The sequence below is a fragment of the Artemia sp. Qi Xiang Cuo genome, chromosome 7, assembly GCF_049724085.1.
Source record: "Artemia sp. Qi Xiang Cuo chromosome 7, ASM4972408v1, whole genome shotgun sequence".
Lineage (NCBI taxonomy): Eukaryota > Metazoa > Arthropoda > Branchiopoda > Anostraca > Artemiidae > Artemia > Artemia sp. Qi Xiang Cuo.
The window spans coordinates 786,356-807,379 of NC_142800.1; the positions used below are offsets into that span (position 1 = coordinate 786,356).

Below are 21,024 nucleotides of genomic sequence, written 5' to 3' on the forward strand. Positions count from 1 at the left end.
AAGTCGATGTGGTTCTTACCTAATTAAACAATTTATGTCACGTATTATGAACATATTTCTTAAATTTTTGACAAATCAAAATAGCTAAGCTTGTATATTCCCACTATATTTACTGCTTGCATCACTCGTGAATATCGCGAACCCGTTATTTATGGGTATTAATTAAAAAAAACTTTTGCCACAAAATAAGTTTTTCAAAGAAAATTAAACAGCTCCATTAAACAAAAAATTAGCAAAAATAAAATTAAACAGTCTATGAAGCGTGCAACTATTGTACATCTGCATCGATAGTTCAATGAAGCAAAAAACAAACAGAAATTACAATAAATAACCAATTCAAACTCGAAACCAGCAGAAATCGACAGCATTTGGGCTCATAACCCATATGCCTTCCAATGGCCAGAACAAAATTTGCACTTTACTGAAAAAAATATGAAAAGGTATAAACCTTTAATAAATCAAATAATATTAACATTTTGATTACTAAATATCAGTATGTGTAAATTAAACTGACAATGCACATTCATTTGTATTGTGACATTCATTGTATGTTTGTGAGAGGGGGGTTAGTTGCCCTTCAATCACTTTTGACTATTAAAAAGGGCACTAGCCCTTTCAATTTCCAATTGGATGAGCCCTTTTTGAAGTTTCTACAACATTGCTTTCTATAAAAACCTTATATGCCCCAGGGCATAACTTATAACCCTCGCCCTGAGGGCTGGGGGGAGGGGTTGTCACCCTTAAAGACTTAATTTCCAAAACTTTCAACTACATTGAATAAAATGGCTATCTAAAAACTTTGATTGGACATGTTTGGGGAAAAAGTGGGCGAGAGATCGGGGTTAGTTGCCCTCAAATCACTGTCGAGACTACTAAAAAGGGTTCTAGCCCTTTGAATTTCCAATCGAATGAGCCCTTTTTCAAGTTTCTACGACAAAGATTTCAATAAAAACTTATATACCCCAGGGCATAACTTATAACCCTTGCCCTGAAGACTGTGGGGGGTGTTCTAATCGTAGGTATAATTTCCTGAACTTTAAACTGCGTGGAACAAAATGGCTATCTCAAAATTTTTAGTGGATATGTTTGAGTAAATGCTGGGCGTGGAAGGGGTGTTAGTTGCTTTCCAATTCCTTATAACTGTTAGAGAAGCCAATAGCCATTTAAATTTTCAATCAAATCAGCCCTTTGTGAAGCATTTACGACAACATGCGCTATAAAAACCTCATTCTCTCCCAGGGCATAACTTACAAGACTCGCCCCAAATATTGTGCGGGGCTGTCCTACTCAAAAACATAATTTTTATCTGGAAATCAACTACGCTGAACAAAATGGCAATCTAAAAATGTTGATTGGATGTGTTTGGGGAAAAGGTGGGCGTGAGAGGGGGGTTAGTTGCCCTTAAATCACTTTCGACTATTAAAAAGGGCACTAGACCTTTGAATTTCCAATCGAATGAGCCTTTTTTCAAGTTTCTACGACAAAGATTTCATTAAAAACTTATATGCCCCCAGGGCATAACTTATAACCCTTGCCCTGAAGACTGTCGGGGGAAAGTCCTGCTCAAAGGTATAATTTCCTGAACTTCAAACTACGTGGAACAAAATGGCTATCTCAAAATTTTGATTGGATGTTTTTGGGGAAATGGTAGGCGTGGAAGGGGTGTTAGTTGCCTTCCAATCACTTAACTATTAAAAAGGGCACTAGCCATTTTAATTTCCAATCAGCCCTTTTTGAAGTTTCTACGACAACGCGTTCTATAAAAACCTTATATGCCCCCAGGGCTTAACTTACAACCCCTGCTCTGAGGGCTGTGGGGGACTGTCCTCCTCAAAAACATAATTTCTGTCTGGAAATCAACTATGCTGAACAAAATGGCAATCTAAATATTTTGATTGGGTGTGTTTGGGGAAAAGGTGGGCAAGAGACGGAGGATAATTGCCCTACAATCGCTTTAGACTATTTAAAAAGGCACTAGCCATTTGAATTTCCAATAGAATGAGCCTTTTTTCAAGTTTCTACGACTAAGATTTCAGTAAAAACTTATATGCCACCAGGGTATAACTTATAACCCTTGCTCTGAAGACTATGGTGAATCGTCCTGTTCAGAGGTATAATTTCCTGAACTTCAAACTACGTGAAACAAAATGGCTATTTCAAAATTTTGATTGGATGTGTTTGGGGAAATGGTGGGCGTGGAAGGGGTGTTAGTTGCCTTTCAATCACTTAACTATTAAAAAGAGAACTAGCCATTTAAATTTCCAATCGAATGAGCCCTTTTTGAAGTTTCTACGACAACGCCTTCTATAAAAACCTTATATGTCCCAGGGCATAACTTGCACCCCTTTCCCTGAGGGCTTTGGGGGGGGGGGCGTCGTCCTCAAAGACCTAATTTACATAAATTTCAAATACGTTGAACAAAATGGCTCTTAAAATTTTGACTGGATGTTTCGGGAAATGGTGGGTGTGGAAGGGGTGTTAGTTGCCTTCCAATCACTTTCGACTATTAAAAAGGGCACAAGCCCCTCGGATATTGAATAGAATTAGCCATTTTTGATGTTTCTACGACAACTTCTTCGATACGAAGTGCCCTGGTCTAAAGGAAAAAATAATAAATAATACATTTTGCTAACTTCGTTTTTATATGCCCCCAGGGCATAACTTAAAACCCTTGCGCTTAGGGTTGTGGGGGAGTGACCTCCTCAAAAATATATTTTCTATCTGGAAATCAACCACACTGAACAAAAGGGCTATCTCAAAATTTTGATTGGATGTGTTTGGGGAAATGGTGGGCGTGGAAGGGGTGTTAGTTGCCTTCCAATCACTTTCGATTAATAAAAAGGCACTAGCCGTTCCAATTTCCAATCGAATGAGCCCTTTTCCAAGTTTCTACGACAACTTCGATACGAAGTGCCCTGGTATGGAAAAAAAAATAATAATAATACATTCTGCCAAAATCATTCTTTACTTAGGCAGCGCGATTGCGCTGCCTATGATTTCCTGATTCGCTACACAATATTCAGAGATATGAAGTTTCAAAGAATAGGAAAAGGTTGTATCCACTAATCACAAATTACCACTATAATACTTTTTGTAAAGGTCAAAATTTGTATTTTTGGATATGGCAGATACGTATAGTATGCATTCGGAGATAAGTGAATGTTACTGCATTAATTTGTAGTTGGTGAGCAAGAATACCAGTGGTGTCAATTCCCAAAATTTTAAGGAAGGGGGTAAAATATATTTTCAGTCAGGGGGGGGGGCCACTTGGTCATTGTCTTCAATGAAAATACCAAAATATGCATCTTAAAATGAAAATACCCCAAAAGAGAGTAATTTTTCACAATCTAGCGGGCACAAGCCCCTCCCCCCAATTCCTACTCCAATTTAACCAGAATCATAAGTGACATAGTAAACATGAGTCCAAGTTTAGGCCGCAATTTGTGATTTTCTTTGTTGAGGGTAGGAAAAGAGGAAGATTATATTCATGGTTTGTTGTCCGATTCGTCAAGTCTGAGACTATGAGAACCAGTGCTACCAGATGTCTGGTTTAAAGCTGCGCCACCATAAAAATGAAAATCCGCCGATTTGAAATATTGGTACTTGTTGATAAACGCCCTACCGTTCAAGTTGTTCATTCATTGACGCATTATAGAACCGTTTTTTTTTTCGTTAGTTCCTTTAAGCTTAGCGTGAGACAAGACAAAAAGAAGTGAGAGAATAGATGGCAAATTTTAATTTTGGGCTATATATTTGAACATTAGGGGGGTGAGGGTAAAGTATTTGGACAGTGCGAAGTTAGGTAACAATTCTTACTACATAATATGCAGAATAATTGTACATAATACATTAGGCATGCCAAACTTTACTTTACCCGATACACACCCGCTATACTTTACCCCCCCCCCCCCCTAATGTGCCAATATGTAGGCCAAATCTGTTCCTAAAATATTATATTTTTATCTTACTTTGGTATATTTCATCAGGATTGAACGTCAGAGAAATATATTGGAAGAACATTAGGTAGGCCGTATATCATAACAAGTACCGAAGAATCCAATGGGCAACACCCTCAACAAAGCGCCCAAATGCGCCCTATCTGGCAATTCTGATGACAACAAATGAGACTCGAGTAAATCTCGAAAAGAAAGTAGCAAATGCTATTTAGCGCCTAAGAACAAAAACCCTAGGCTGAGCGTAAAAAGCTAATTACAGTTGTTAGTTCTATCTAATTTTCGAGTTAAATGATTTTTCAATTGGTCAGGAACTAGGCCGTAGGATGATTTTGATTGGCTAAAGAAGGAATAAATAGGTAAGCCAAGTGAGCAGGGATTGGTTGTTTTGGTTTTTCTTGGTGAGAGCCTGTGCTGTATTGGTTGATGTTAGGAATTTAATGTTATTTGGAAATTCAGCAAAACGAATGAACTTGACAACAAGCTTTTATTGTTAATGTAAGTCACTTTAATGCAGATAAGATTGACAGTTTGGAGTTCAAACACATTAATTTTGAAGACCTATCTCGACCACACTCACTGCGACAGCTGGACATCAAGTCCAAGAGATATACCCGCCATTAGATAGCCGTAACCTAAACACAGACATTTTCATTGTAACGTAGATTCAAGAAATCGTCAGGCCAATATTCTTCCGTTGCACCTATTCCCTTCCGGATCATGCAATATCGACTTATGACATAAGTACACTGTACCCAAACTCACTAATGAATCTTTTTTCTCAAATCGTTTCCTTAAAAAAAAACAGCAATTCAACTTTTGCGGAGTTTCTTACAGATAACGTCTTTTTAATTCTAATTTTTAATGTCGTTGTGTGAGGTGCAGATGGCTTTTCATAGACCTTCCCACGAATTCCAATTTATAAATTTAAGTCAGCGGTGACCTTCAAGATGAAGGAGATGCAATGATTTTAATATTTAAACAAAAACAACGGGAAAATATGCTAAATAAAATATTTTGTTTCTAATAAGACTTGCACGAAGAAAGATAACCTCGCGTGATTTTTGTGATCTTGTAGCGATAAAAATTAGGACTGAGGCAATTGTGGTGATAATTGTGGTCATAAAGATTGACTCCGTCAAATGTAATTTTATGCTTTAAAGCTGTGAACTTACACCTTATAAGTTCTCCGATAGCGCCACTTCAAACGCTAAAGACAGCGCCATATGTAATATTATGATTAAAAGCGGTGTACCGATCGCACCACTCACGGAAAGCGAGAAAATAAAAAATGTAATTGTATAAATGTAACCTCCTTTTCTTGGGTTATCTCGAAATCAATTACCTGTTATAATATGTAGAAATCAGATCCCTGGGAGCGCTACCTTGGAAGTATGCGAACTAATTATCTGTCGTGCGACTAGATAAAGACATATAAAATAAAATAAACACAAATAGAAAGGCAATAGATTTATTGTGACTTACATTTTAGGTGTACAGCAATGTTCAATTCAATTAACGACAAATAGGAGCAGAGATAATAATAATGACTGAGTTGCAAATTGCCTGAACGCCGAAATAATTCTGAACTTAATAATCTTGAATCTGATTTACTAATCCTCCTAAACAGCACTTTTACCACAATATCAAACATAGTTTTTGTCCTGCGCTCTATGAGCTGACTCACAATTGGCCCAAGTCCTGAGGCGGGCCAAACTCCTCGTCCAATAATTTGTTTTAAATATTTCTGATGATTCAAACGTTCACACCGCTCTTATAATTTAAACTTCCTGAGAAAACATTGTATCTATCATTTTTCTTATTAGCAAAGATCTTAGCGAAATTCAAAACCGTCTAGCGTCATTGTTTGACTGAAGCTAAAATGCAATTTCTCTTTTTGCTGATTAAGAATTTAGACTCTTGGGAACGGTATTTGAACTCAATTAGGGGACGTTTAATTTCTGTCAGAATTATCTTTAGAAAAAGGAATTTTATTTTTTGTATTTTAAATATATCGCATTTTACTCACGGTACAATCTAACGAAAAAAAAACTACCGCAAAGGCCAACGAGAATTAATATGAATTTGTCCTTTTAAAGTCTAAGAAATAAGGGTGGAGGCCAAGGCCATATCCAGTGTGGCTTAGGGGGTTTGAACCATCCCCCCCCCCTCCCCGAAATGTTTGTGTAACTTGAGATACGGCCATGGAGACTGATTTCACCTTTCTCAGCATTCAAAAAATACTTGAATATTTTTGAAGGCCGTAAATCTCTGAGAATACAAAAATTGGGTACTGGTGCATTAAGCGGACACTTTTATATACTAGTGAGAGACGAAACCCGCCAGACTGTGTTTTTCAAGAGACCGCTATTCAGAAATAGAATGCAAAGAGTAGTTTTCATTGCGTTTACGATATTTAAACTGTTGATTTTTGGGGTTTAGGGGGAGGGAGGTACCTAGGTTAGGTTACGTATTTAATACATGGGTATGCTTTACCCCCCAACCCCCTAATGTGCAAATATATAGCCCAAATTTGTTTATAAACTATCATATATTCATCCTAAAAAAGGGCAAATTTACTAATACGTTTTTAGAAAATTTCTCGAAAAAATTTCTTTGAATATATAAACAGGAATACAAATGGTACTTTTTATTAGTATTCTATATCCAACAGTATATTCTTCATACAAGAAGATTTATTCAATTTATACAGAATTTCGCCAACCAGAAAGACGAATTTCTCACCTCAATTCAAAACAGATGCAAGCCAAATATTTATGAATGAAAAAAAAAAAAAATCTCGAGCAACGGATAATCTGGCTGTCGTCTGTCGATGCACTACTTGAACACCCCCCCCCCCCAAAAAAAAAAAGATGTTAGTCCGACTCGGAAAAACGTAACAAAAATGAATATATATATATATATATATATATATATATATATATATATATATATATATATATATATATATATATATATATATATATATATATATAAATTGTTGATGCATTTTGTAAAGTTTTTTGTACCCCCCCCCCCCTCAAAAAAAAATCCTTGATGCGGCCATCTTGTACATACAACAATATCCAGGTAGTTCCAGTTCGTAAAGCCCCATTCATATGTGTGCTTACCTAGACATAACTTTCTACACGTCATGACTTTGAACCAATCAAGGCTGCTTATAAAAGTGGAAACAAATAATGATTGGTAGATAGTGTCCATACCTAGACCTTGATATCTAGCCAAGCATGCATGTCACTTTGAATTAAGTAAAATTTGGTGCTTAATAAATGCTTATGCGAAATATCACATTCAACCAATCAGGAAGTTTCTTTTGAACTAAATCTATCACCTGCTTTTGAAAGCGGCGTTCACATGCGTATCTGGCTGAACTTTCAATCTTAAGCAAGTGCAAAGTCAGACATGTTGCTGACTTTGTGCGTGCATGCTGCTTTACAAGCGTAGCATTTTAGCAAAAATTGAAATCTTAAAGCAAATACTTAACACTAAATTCATCGTATAAAACCATTGAATAAGCCTTTTTTAACTCAAAATAAGGAAGTTTGACCCCCCCCCGTAATGTTTGTCCGACTTAAAAAAAAGGAATATAAACAACTTTTCTATGCGATTTTTTGTACCCCCCCCCCCCAAAAAAAAAAAAAAAATAATGGACACGGCCCTGATTCATATACCCAGCTCAGGGGATCTTTATTCCTTTTGGGTTTCGAATTCAGTTACGTAATAATTGTATTCATCAGGACTTCCCAAGACCCCCCCCCCCAAGACTTATTCTTTCGTAAGACGAGATTAGTATCCTAAAAGAATACGGTGTGTACTACTCAAAGCTGAAACTCGATGCTATAAAATTGCTCTGCCACACACGTAAGGGAGATAGATGAGATCACGGCTGCACTCATCTCATAGCTGCACCGTATAAATTATCATTAAGTTTGGCACAAGAAAGGATGAAATTAAAACCCCAATTCAATTAAAATTTATATTATGTATATGACAAGCCAAAATAGAAGAGAAAAATTAATATTAAAGCCAAAAATTTCAGTGGATGTATAATCTGGGATGCCAAAAGGACACTTTTAGTGCCTTTTGGACACTTTTTCACAGGGCCACCAGGACACTATTTTGTCAAAAAAGGTATCTTTTTGAAAAAAAGAATACTTTTTGGACAGTTTTCCAAATCAAAACCAAAGGTCTTGATTTTCTTCTTTTTTTTATAAGTACGACCGCTTTTAATTTTTACTTTACTTTTAAGCTTTGGTAACGACTTGGAGATTTTTCTTAGATGTTTTTGCGCCCTGCGCGAACACCATTTTCAACCGAATAGGAATAGGACCTAAAGTCTTAACCAATGTGGTATGCTGAAACTATCGAATCTATCTTTTTCTTGTATCTTACGATTGACGTTTGTCATCAAGTCGGTCAACTTCAAGGACCCACCTACTGCTGGTGGCAAATTCACTAAGGCCACTGAGAAGGCTGGAAAGAAGAAGTGAATGGCCATTGCCTGCTGGCACGCTCCGCGTTAATCCCTATGGCGTGTAGCCGTGTGCATATGGCTATTATTACACTGCTGTCATAGAAAGAAAGGAGTTTCGCAGAAATGCTGTGTTGCGGCTCAATTTTATTTATTGCCACTAGCGAACGTTTCTGTTTTATATTCTATACTTTCAGTTGTGATTTTTTGTCAAACGTTGGTCACCAGTTTCTATCGAGTATAACTCAAGCGAATTTATTTCAATTGGTCTTGTCTTCTCACTTTTTAAGTTTTCGAAAGCGTCATTTTTGCTCAGGGTTCTTCTAAATGTTCAGAAAACGGCAAGATAGAGGAGATGTTGAACCATTTTAACCACTTGACCAACCAGTTGACTGAGTGGTTAAGGAGATTGACGTCTTTTGTTTAACTTTAAAACCATGTAGGTCAAAATAGACATTTCGTTGCTACAGCCGTTCGGACCTTGTCGCATCCAAAGATCCTTTATAGCTAACGAAGATCAAAGACTCGCATCTTTTTCGCGTAACTTATAAAAATTCCGAAATGAAAATGAATCTCTATGATTGGTTCTTTACTTTCCGACTAAAATAGGAAGCGGCAACGACAATCGATATAAAATTTCGCTCTGTTGACATTCTCATGACGATTTTTTTATGCCTTCTCTTCAAATTGAACTAGCACTAAACTTAATTTATTGGTAGCGTTAATGTCAAATCTGAAAATACCTGCAGAACTCATGCAGGTAACAGACGGTGAGGTAGCAGAACAAAGAAGGACGAATTTCATAGGTTTTTTGGCACTTTTTCACAGGTTTTGAAAATTCATAGTGGCAACCCTGTATATTGGCTAATTTTCTAGAGGGAGTTTCTTTTGGCTGACTTGGACACTTTTGTCCCTAAAAGTTTTGGCAACCCTGTGTATAATGGCCCATGTAGCTTTAAAGTATTTACAATATATTGATCAAGTCTACGACATTTTGGGTAATTATGTTAGTTTTATGGTATTATCTGCCTTATTTATGTTTGCTTTCGTTTTGCAATTCTTATATTTTTTTTTATTTTTATTATTATATACCCTTTTATGTGTATTAGAATCATGTGCTATTATTTTGTGTTATTTGTTGTTGTTGTTTTGCCATGGTCCATAGCGGCTTTTGTTGCAATATCTATCGATCTATCTATATTCGAGAAACCATCAAAAGAACCCCTATAGCTTCATTTGTAGATAAGAAATCATAAATAATACGTGAAATTGACAGGCAGATAAATATAAAATGCGTCGTAGTGTCATGAAATCGCCTTATTGCGAAATACAAAATGTCAAAATGATTTTTACTTGTTGCTAAGCGGCTACATTATCGTTCAATGACCAATGCAGGTACTGTACCGTATTAGCTTAATAATGTCTGACACGAGATTATATACCTGAAATGAACTGTTCATAAGTAAATTCGTCCCAGTCCATAAAACAGGGAAACAAAATTCAAATAGAAAATTTACTGCTATTCCATCTTTTTGGTACATACAAATAGTCTGGTATAAAAAAGTGTTGAAAATCAATAAAACAGGAAGTTGAAACTCCATAAAATAGAAAAAATTCAAATAGAAGATTTATTGTCAGTTCCTATTTTTTTAATATACATCTGGTATAAAAAAATGGTTCTAGGCGAATACCCCCCCCCCCCCGAAAGATACCCCTCCGCGGAAAATACCCCCCGGAAATACCCCCCCCCCCCCAAAAAAAAAAGAAAAAGAAAAAAATACCCCCATGGGAAATAAGGCTTTCCATATTTGAGAATTTTATTTTATTTTTATTTTTTTAATTTCAGTAGGGGGATGGAATTTTGGTACTTGTGTATAATGCGCCACTCACTCAGGTTGACGCTGTGTAAAATTCGAGAACACACCGGTTTTTTCGGTAGTTTCTTCGTTACTTTAGAAATAAATTTGCGCTAGATTTGTACATTAGGGGGGGGAGGGGGGTAAGCATAACGGGTCTGCATGCAAAATGCGTTTGGTACAATTATTCTGCATATTAGATAGATAGACAAATAAGTATTTTAAAGCCAAATATACTGCCATGAACACAGTAAAATGACAAATGAATATAGTGAGTGGGGGGGGTTACCCCCCCCTTCCAAAAAAATGCCCTCCCCCACAAAAAATACCCCTCCTCCTTCGGAAAGTAACCCCTGTGGAAAATACCCCCTCCTTGGAAAATACCCTCCCCCCTGTGGAAAATATGGTTTCTAAATTTGAAAATTGTATTCGAGTTTTTTTTATATTTTCGTTGAAAAGTACTAAGGGACGAGAAAAAGAAGAATTTACACACCGGAAGTATCTTAAAAACCTAGAAAAAAAACATACAAATCCATGTGTTGAAAAGGCTTCTATATGATTTTCTGCAATTTTTGGCAGTAGCGGGTGCCAAAGAAGGGCAAATTTACTAATACGTTTTTAGAAAATTTCTTTGAATATATAAACAGGAATACAAATGGTACTTATTATTAGTATTCTATATCCAACAGTATATTCTTCATACAAGAAGATTTATTCAATTTATACAGAATTTCGCCAACCAGAAAGACGAATTTCTCACCTCAATTCAAAACAGATGCAAGCCAAATATTTGTTTTTCTTATCTTCCAAGTGTAAAACTACCACAAATCACCATTAACAAATAAATGAAACCCAAAACTAACAGAAATTATAATAGATAGCCTAGTCAAACTCAAAACGAGCAAAAAGTAAAAGGAGTATGGCTGACAACACCCATGTCTTCTTCAGACCAGAACATTTAAAATGTATTTTCTTTTCAGTAAAGTGCAAATTACTTTCTGGTCTTGATGAGGTGTGGGGGTTGTCAGCCCTACTCATGCTAATTGTTGCTATTTTGAGTTTGAATAGATTATTTATTGTTGTTTCTGTTTATTTTGGGTTCAATTAATTTATTTATGTTGATTTATTGTAGTTCTACGCCTGAAAAATAATTTGAATTTATTTCTACTCTATTTTCGGCTTAAGAGGCCATGGGCACCGGCAAGGGGGGCAGGGGGGGGGGGGGGTTCATGGCCCCCACCTGGAAATTTGGGACTGTATAGTAATTATAAGGAAACCAAAGAAAAATAAGCAGAATAGAGAAAAACAATGGAAAAAATTTTTGTTGCCCCATTGTTGGCTGCCTGCCAATAGATTTTGACCCATAATAAGGAAAAATATAAGTTCTATAAAAATTGAAGGGCAACCTGGCCCCCTCCCACGTTTTTTTTTTTCCCGAAGTCATCGAATAAAAATTTTGAGATAGCTATTTTGTTCAGCATAGTCGAAATTTAATAAATATATGTCTTTGAGGATGACAATCCCCCACAGTTCCCGGGGGAAGGGCTGCAAGTTATGAACTTTGCCCATTGTTTACATATAGTACTCATTATTGGGAAACATATAAACGTTTTCAGGAGGGATTAATATAGACATATTAATATATGTGTCTTTGAGGATGACTTGATTCCCCACAGGTCCCGGGGGAAGGGCTGCAAGTTATGAACTTTTCCCATTGTTTACATATAGGCTAGTATTGATTACTGGGAGGGAATTCATGGCCGTATACTTGGCTTTAAAATAAACTTATTTGTCTATCTATCTAATATGCAGAATAATTGTACCAAAGACATTTTGCACGCAGACCCGCTATGCTTACCCCCCCCCCCCCACCTAATGTGCAAATCTATAGCGTAAATTTATTTCTAAAGTAACAAAGAAACTAACAAAAAAACAAAAAAAAACGTTGTGTTCTCGAATTTTACACAGAGTAAACTTGAGTGAGTGGCGCATAATACACAAGTGCGAAAATTCCATCCCCCTAAGGAAATTAGAAAAATTAAACTCAAATAAAATTCTCAAATTTGGAAAGCCTTATTTTCCGCGGGGGATATTTTTTTTGGGGGGGGGAGGGGGTATTTTCCAGGGGGGGGGTATTTTCCACGGGGGTATTTTTCGAGGGGGTATTCACCGGAATGGGGGTAAACGCCGGCCACCCAAAAAAAAATTTTTTAAATCAATAAAACAAGACGTTGAAACTCCATAAAACAGAAAAACATAAAATAAAAGATTTAATGCTAGTTCCTTTTTTTTAACATACAATCATCTGGTATAAAAATAAGTTGAAAATCAATAAAACAGGGAATTGAAACTCCATAAAACAGGAAAAAAAAAATTAAAATAGAAGATTTATTGCTAGTTCCTATTTGTTTTTAACATACAATCATCTGGTATTAAGATAAATGTTGAAAATCAAACAGGGAGTTGAAACTCCATAAAACGGGGGAAAAATTCAAATGAAAGATTTATTGCTAGTTCCAATTTTAAGATACAATCTTCTGGTATAATAAAATGTTGATCATTTTTTGTTTGGCATTCGCTCAAGCATGACTCAATGATATGTAAATTATGTTATTATAGGTCTTAAAGTGTTAAAAATCAAATATAAACGTAAAACTGTTTAACTCGACAAAAACATACAAAGTTAATAGATACATATTTTTATCCTACATCTAGTATTCATCTTAAGTGAAAAAAAGAAGAAAAAAAAAAAAGGCCAAACCTGTTACAGAAAATCGACATCATAGACAGCGCAATCGCGCTGCCTAAGTAAAGAACGATTTGGGCTAGTGTTGGGCGATATTTTGATAAATCGATATATTGATATATTGATATTTTTACTTTTGATATTTGATATATCGATATCGATATTTCGGATCAGTTTTTTGCTTTCTCATGGATTTGCCGAAGTTCAGTAACGCAAATGATAAATAAAGGGTAGTTTGTATAACTTATTTTTCAAAATTCAAATAATATAAAATCAAACAATAAAAATAAACTTCGATTACGCAAATGAATATAATAAAAACCCATATTTGGAAGTATTCGGCCTTAGGAAAAGAGAAAAATAAACTAAAGGCTATTCAAAAACATCAGTATGTCAATGTTTTTCCCTGAGAGTCGGTTCCACCGTTCAGTGATAATCTGACCAGCCTTTGAAAACACTTTTTCTGAAGGGACACTGGTAGCGGGCACAGGCATGAATTTCATTGCAACTTCGTAGAGGTGTTTTTGGGGCCCATAACACGAGACTTCCACCACTTGAGTGGACAAGTTTCTCTTGAAACTGTTGGCTCCCTATTGAAAGTTTGTAGAGCCATAATATAATCGGCTGCTGTCGAAGCATGCCCTGTATTGACAATAAAGACTTCATCGTGTTAACCCCAAAAACTGGCTTGATTCTGATATGACTGCATCGCACGGACTGTGATGGTACTTGTATGTTCTGATCGAGATTCAGCAGCCAGCAAGGCCAAATCTATCTCGTTTGCAATTTTGCTCTCAACTTGTAGAAGATCGTCAGGTGAAATATACATTTTCTACTTGGAATGCAGCATCTTTTACGGCCCAAACTACATTTGCTCCATTATCAGTTAATACAGCAACAACCTTTTCCTTGATTCCCCACGCAGTGGCAATTTTCATAAGGTGAGCCTGAATAGCATCAGCAGTATGTATATTTTTCAGACTGAGAAAATTCACCCTGTCTGATCGGCTAGTTTAGCTTTGATAACATTCAAAATCCGAGCTTTTCATTATAACATCATTTGTTGTGAACTTTTCATTCTCAGTTAGTAATAATTCACACGTATCTGACTCGGGAGCCGAAAGTGAATTCTTGCGAAAAAGATGCCAGGGTAAGATGTAAGATAAGGATAAATCAACTCAATAATAGATGAAAGAATTCAAACCTGCAAATGGCTATATCAAAATTTTGATTGTATGTGTTTGGATAATGATGGGTGTGAGAGGGGGGTAAGTTGCCCTCCAGTTACTTTCGACTATTAAAAAGACCACTAGCCATTTCAATTTCCAATGGAATGAGCCCTCTTTAAAGTTTCTACAACACTTTCTATAAAAACCGATATCAATATTTTGTACGATATATCGATATATAAATATCGATATCAAATATCGCCCAACGCTAATGTGGGCACAATTTATTATTTATTATTATGTTTGGGTTTTTTTTACCAGGGCACTTCGTATCGAAGGAGTTGTCGTGAAACTTCGAAAAGGGCTAATTCGATTGGAAATTGGCAGGGGCGTAGCTCCAGCATTTTTATTGAGGGAGCAAACAAGTTCCACATCCAGGGTCAAGGGGCATGGGCTATATAATAGGTTTTTTCAGATTATTGGGGGGGGGGGCAAATGCCCCCCCCATGCCACCCCCAAACGACGCCACTGGAAATTGGAGTGGCTAGTGCCCTTTTTAATAGTCGAAAGTGATTGGAAGGCAACTAACACCCCTTCCACGCCCACCGTTTGCCTAAACACATCCAATCAAAATTTTGAGATGTCCATTTTGTTCAGCGTAGTTCATTTCCAGATAGAAATTATGTTTTGAGGAGGACACTCCCCCACAGCCCTCAGGGTAAGGGTTGTAAGTTATGCCCTGAGGGCATATAAGATTTTTATAGAAAGCATTGTCGCAAAAACTTCAAAAAGGCTCATTTGATTTGAAATTCAAAGAGCAAGTGCCCTTTTTAATAGTCAAAAGTGATTGGAGGGCAACAAACCCCCCTCTCACGCCCACCTTTTCCACAAACACATCCAATCAAAATTTTGAGATAGCCATTTTTTTTCAACGCAGTTGAAATTTCTGAAAATTAGGTCTTTGAGGATGACAACCCCCCCCCATAGCCCTCAGGGCAATAGTTATAAGTTATGCCCTGGGGGTATATAAGGTTTTAATAGAAAGCGTTGTCATAGAAACTTCAAAAGGGGCTCATTAGATTGGAAATTGAAATGGCTAGTGTCCTTTTTAATAGTCGAAAGTGATTTGAAGGCAACTAACACCCCTTCCACGCCCACTATTTATCCAAACACATCCAATCAACATTTTGAGATAGCCATTTTATTCAACGTAGTTGAAATTTCTTGAAATTAGGTCTTTGAGAACGATGACCCGCTCAGAGTCCTCAAGGAAAGGGTTATAAGTTATACCCTGGGGGCATATAAGGTTTTTATTGAAAGCTTTATCGTAGAAACTTAAAAAGGGCGCATTTGATTGGAAATTCAAAGGGCTAGTGCGCTTTTTAATAGTTGAAAGTGATTGGAGGGCAACTAACCCCCCTCTCACGCCACCTTATCCCCAAACACATACAATCAAAATTTTTAGATAACCATTTTGTTCAATGTAGTTGAAAGGTTTGGAAATTAGGTCCTTAATGATGACAAACCCCCCCCCCCCCACACACACAGCCCCCAGGGCAAGGATTATAAGGTTTTTATAGAAAGCGTTGTAGAAACTTTAAAGAGGGCTCATTCCATTGGAAATTGAAATGGCTAGTGGTCTTTTTAATAGTCGAAAGTAACTGGAGGGCAACATACCCCCCTCTCACACCCAGCATTTCCCCAAACACATACAATCAAAATTTTGAGATAGCCATTTTTTTCAACGTAGTTACAAGTTCTGAAAATTATGTTTTTGAGGATCACAACCCCCTCAGAGCCCTCAGGGCAAGGGTTGTAAGTTATGCCCTGGGGGCATATGAGGTTTTTATAGAAAGTGTTGTCGTAAAACTTCAAAAAGGGCTCATCCGGTTGAAAATTGAAAGGGCTATTGCCCTTTTTAATAGTTGAAAGTAATTAGACGGCAACTAACCCCCCTATCACGCCTACCATTTCCCCAAACACATCCAATCAAAATTTTGAAAAATTCATTTTGTTTAACGTAGTTAAAAATTCTGGAAATTACGTCTTTCAGGATGACAACCCCCTCAGATCCCTCAGGGCAAGGGCTGTAAGTTATACCCTGGGGGGCATATAAGGTTTTTTAGATTTGTCGTAAAAACTTTAAAAGGGGCTCATTCAATTGAAAATTGAGAGGGCTAGTGCCCTTTTCAATAGTCAAAAGGGAATGGAGAGCAACTAACCCCCCTCTCACGCCCACCATTTGCACAAACATATTATGTCTTTGAGGATGATCAACCCCCCCCCTCATACCCCTCAGGGGAAAGGCTATAAGTTATGTCCCGGGGGCACATAAGGTTCTACTATAGCGTTGTGGTATGAGCATCTAAAATGCCGAAGGGCTGGTTCAATTTTGAAGTGTGGCAATGGATTGAAAGAAATCTAGCAACCATCCGAAAATCATCAATCCTCTAAAAACATCCAAAAAATATCTTGAGATAGCCATTTTTTTCAACGTAGTTGAAAAGTCAGGAAATTATGTCTTTGAGGATGACACTCCCTTCACAGCCCTCTACGAAAGGATTGTAATTTATGCCCTGGGGGCAAATAAGGTTTTTACAGAAAGCGTTGTCGTAGAAACTTCAAAAGGGCTCATTCGACTGGAAATTGAAAGCGCTAGTGCCCTATTTAATAGCCGAAAGTCATTCGAGGGCAACTGACGCCCCTATCAAGCCTACCATTTCCCCAAACACATTCAATCAAAATTTTTAGATAGAGATTTTGCTCAACGTAGTCTAAGGTTCTGGAAATTAGGTATTTCCCAGCGTTTTCATGGACAATTCAAAAAGGAATAAAATAATTAAGAATTTAGAGGTCTAGTACCCTTATTAATATTCAAAAGCGATTGCAGGGTGAATACCCCACTCCCCCCACACCCATCATATCCTTAACCACTCCCGATCAACGTTTTGATATGGCAGTTTTGTTTAACGTAGCTGAAGAGTCCGGAAAAGATGTTTTTGAGTATAATAAACCTCAACAGCCCTGAGGGCTAAGGTTGTAAGCTATGTCTTGGGTGCCTATAATGTCATATAGAAATTTATATCGTAAAAACTTCAAAAAGGGCTCTTTTAATTGTAAATTGAGAAGGCTATTGCCCTTTTTAATAGTCGAAAGTAATCACAAGGGAGAATAGCCCCCCCCCAACGCCCAACATTTCCCCAGACATTTCCAATCAACGTTTTGATAAGGTAATTTTGTTCATTGGTCTTTGAAATTAAGTCTTTCAGGATGACAACCCCCCACAGCCCTCAGGGCAAGGGTTGTAAGTTATGCCCTAGGGCCACATAAGGTTTTTATAGAAAGCGTTGTCGTAGAAGCTTCAAAATGGGCTCATTCGATTGGAAATTGAGAGGAGTAGTGCCTTTGTTATTAGTCGAAAGTGATCAGAGGGCAAATGTCTCCCTCCACGCCTATCATTTCCCCAAACACTTCCAATCAAAATTTTGATATAGCCATTTTGTTAAGCCTATAAGAAAGTTCTGGAAATTATGTCTTTGAGGATAACAAATCCCCCCAGCCCTCAAGGCAAGGGTTGTAAGTTATGCCCTGGGGATAAAAAGCTAAAAACCGCATCAAAAATATGTTTATATTCATTTTTGTTATGTTTTTTTTACGAGTCAGACAAACATTACGGGGGGGGGGGTTCAAATCCCCTAGCCCCCCTGCATATGGCCTTGTCTAAAATATTTGCAAAATAAAACGCTGCCTTATCTGTGAAATCGCTAACTTATTATTCACACATGCCCACGTCTTAGAACATTGGAAGAAAACTCTAGGTCTGCATATCTATTTAGACTGTGCCAAATGACAGCTACCTAGTCTGAAAAAGTTTAAATACGCCATAGCGTCTACTTACAAAGAATCTAAATGTTGAAGAGAGTGAATGGAAGAACTGTTACTGCCAAACGTTTCTTCTGATGAATATGTAACGTACAAGAATCCATCCAAGTCCTTATGTTCATGATAGATCTCTGCTAATGTTTGTGACATAGACGCCATACTTTTTCCATTAATCAATAAAAAGAATGCTTGTGTAGAACCTATGGCCATACGATTTCTAGAAAATAAATCAGATTTATATTGCGAGGATACTTTTAGTCGCAAAAGCCACTATCCATAGTTCATTTAGTATACTATTGTCAACGACGAACACTCGTCAATAGGGCCGCGGTACCTCAAAGGCCGCTATATAACACCCACATAAGCTTCACACGAAAACGGAAAAAAACGTGTTTACGATTTTTGGTTGCTATTAAGCACCAGTTCTTTCCTCAAGAAAGGTTTTCTTGGGTATCCAAAATTTGGTTGAACTGATTTCGATCTTGAAAGCTGCATTTTCCAAGCATTCGTTTGAGTGAGAGAACAGGATATACTGAATATGGAAAATACGAGAAACTTCTAAATATCTTGAGAATTTCATAAGAAATGAGGAAACACATTAGAGCAAAATTTTGTTTCATATAATTTAATAATTTAAAAGGTTCTTTGGCCTCAAAGTAAGGAAAGCAAGCCTATCCTCGAATGGTCTCATATAATCTTAAGCTATGTAAAAAAAAGGGAATAATTGATGCAAACTGATTCAATAACTGATGGAAATTTAAAAAAAAAAACAAAGAAAAATATGACTCATTGATACTTTCCACCATTCCAGCGTTTTTGTTAGTTTTTTTTCCTATAGTCTTGGGCTACACGAGACCATTAGAAGGGGGTGGCGGTAAGCTTTCAAAAACACGAACAAAACCACAAAAACGAGCATAACATTAGCAACCGAAAAATGTCTCTTTTGTTCTATCATATCTTCTTTAGGACACCCGCCATTTTAGACCATTACCCAAAGATCTATATTGTCAGTGGAGGGAGGGTGGTAGGGATGAATTTCCCTAGCTCCTTTTCTATGGCTACACCACTGCTAACAATAGGAATCTTTTTGGACAAAAAAGGCAACTTGGTACTAATTTCGGTACTTGTGTGTTATCCAGTACACCCTCGAGAAGTGAAGTTAGGTTAATACTAATGAAATATACCAAAATATGATGAAAACGCAATACTTTAGTAACTACAACAAAGAATTATGGTAGGGGGCAGCAGAGAACGCATTATATTCAATACCTAACCTAACCCAACAAGTACCATCTCTATATATTAAATATTTAATCAAAATATAATATTTAATTAAAATATACCTGAAACGTAGATTTCAACTGAGCCTAAGCTAATTTTCTTCGAATACTGACAGCTATAATCTACTACTACTACTACTACTAACAACTAACTGCAGCGACAAGCCACTTGTGACCCAAATAGCTACGAACACCCCTACTTTCTCACAATCTATTCAAAGCCATCCTCTTTACACCCTCCCACGAAGTTCCCATTTCCTTTAAACCTTTCTTTCTTACATTCTCCCACCCCAGACTAGGACGACCTACTTTCCGTTTAACCCTAGATGGCTGGCCGAAAAGAACAATCTTCGGCAATCTGTCATCCTTCATCCGAACAACGTGTCCTAGCCACCTCAACCTTTCTTTCATTATAGCCCTAGAGAGCGGTATTGAACCACATTTTTCGTATAGCCTATTGTTTAAAATACGGTCAGTCAGCCGTGTACCCAGAACAATCCTTAAGCAATTTCTCTGGAAAACATCTAGCAAATCTTCATCCGCTTTTCGGAGAGCCCATGCTTCAGAGCCATATTTGACCACTGTCATCACTATAGCTTCTAATATTCTAATCCTTGTTTGAAGATTTATCTTCCTATTCTTCCAAACTTTTTTTAACTGTGAAAAAGCACCCTGAGTCTTGGCTATTCTACTTTTAACATCTTCACTGCTCCCACCATCTTTACTAATAATACTACGAATGAAAGTGAAGCTGCCCACCTGATCAATCTTTTCATTACCCAGTCACCTTTTCATCTTCACTTATTCCTAGCCTTAGTGACTTAGTCTTCTTAACATTAATTTTTAAACCTATTCTAGCACCCTGAACTCGCAAAATCTCTAAGACTCCATTCATTTTGCTCACACTTTCATCTAGGATGCTTAAATCATCAGCATAATCTAAGTCCAGGAGACTTTTTCCTCCCCATTTGATTCCGTGGTCTCCCATTGCCTTTCCTGTGCTCCTTAAGACAAAGTCCATCAAAATAATCCATATAAAAGGAGATAGAACACAACCCTGCTTAACTCCTGATTTAATACAAAACCAGCTGCTAACCTTACTTCCTACCTTAACCGCAGCAGTGTTATTCTCATACATAGCACTAATCACTTTAATGTATTTGCCTGGTATACCATACAAGGATAAAACTTTTACTAAAGCTATTCTATCAACAGAATCGAACGCTTACTCATAATCTATAAAACTGAGGACCAAAGGTGTTTGAAAACTCAGGCACTTCTCAGTTATTAGCATAAGAGTGAAAATTTGGTCGACACATCCTCTACCTTTTCTAAAACCGCACTGTTCTTCTATTAAAACTTTGTCTACGGCATCTCTCAGTCTAAAAAGTATCATATTACTAAGTAATTTACTACCTACAGAGACCAGACTAATGCCTCGATAATTACCACCCTCACTTTTATCCCCTTTCTTATAAAGTGGCTTAATTAAGGTTTTCCTAAAATCGTTAGGTACTTCCCCTTTTTCAAAAATCATATTCATAATCTTTAGTAACTTATTTCTAACCTCAGAGCGCCTCAGAGCCACAATATTTAAGAAACTCATTTACCACCCTATCAGTACCTGGAGCCTTATTATTTTTTAA

At 37.0% G+C, this 21,024-nt stretch overlaps 1 protein-coding gene across 1 annotated transcript in view; it reads right to left on the reverse strand.

The window, feature by feature from the left end:
* LOC148949839 (microtubule-associated protein 1 light chain 3 gamma-like) overlaps positions 1-21,024 on the reverse strand; it is a 75,353-nt gene that overhangs the window by 570 nt on the left and 53,759 nt on the right. Inside the window, exon 4 of the mRNA XM_089091323.1 lies at positions 18,115-18,315. Coding sequence (XP_088947449.1) covers positions 18,115-18,315 — 201 coding nt within the window. The remainder of the gene's footprint in view (positions 1-18,114; positions 18,316-21,024) is intronic.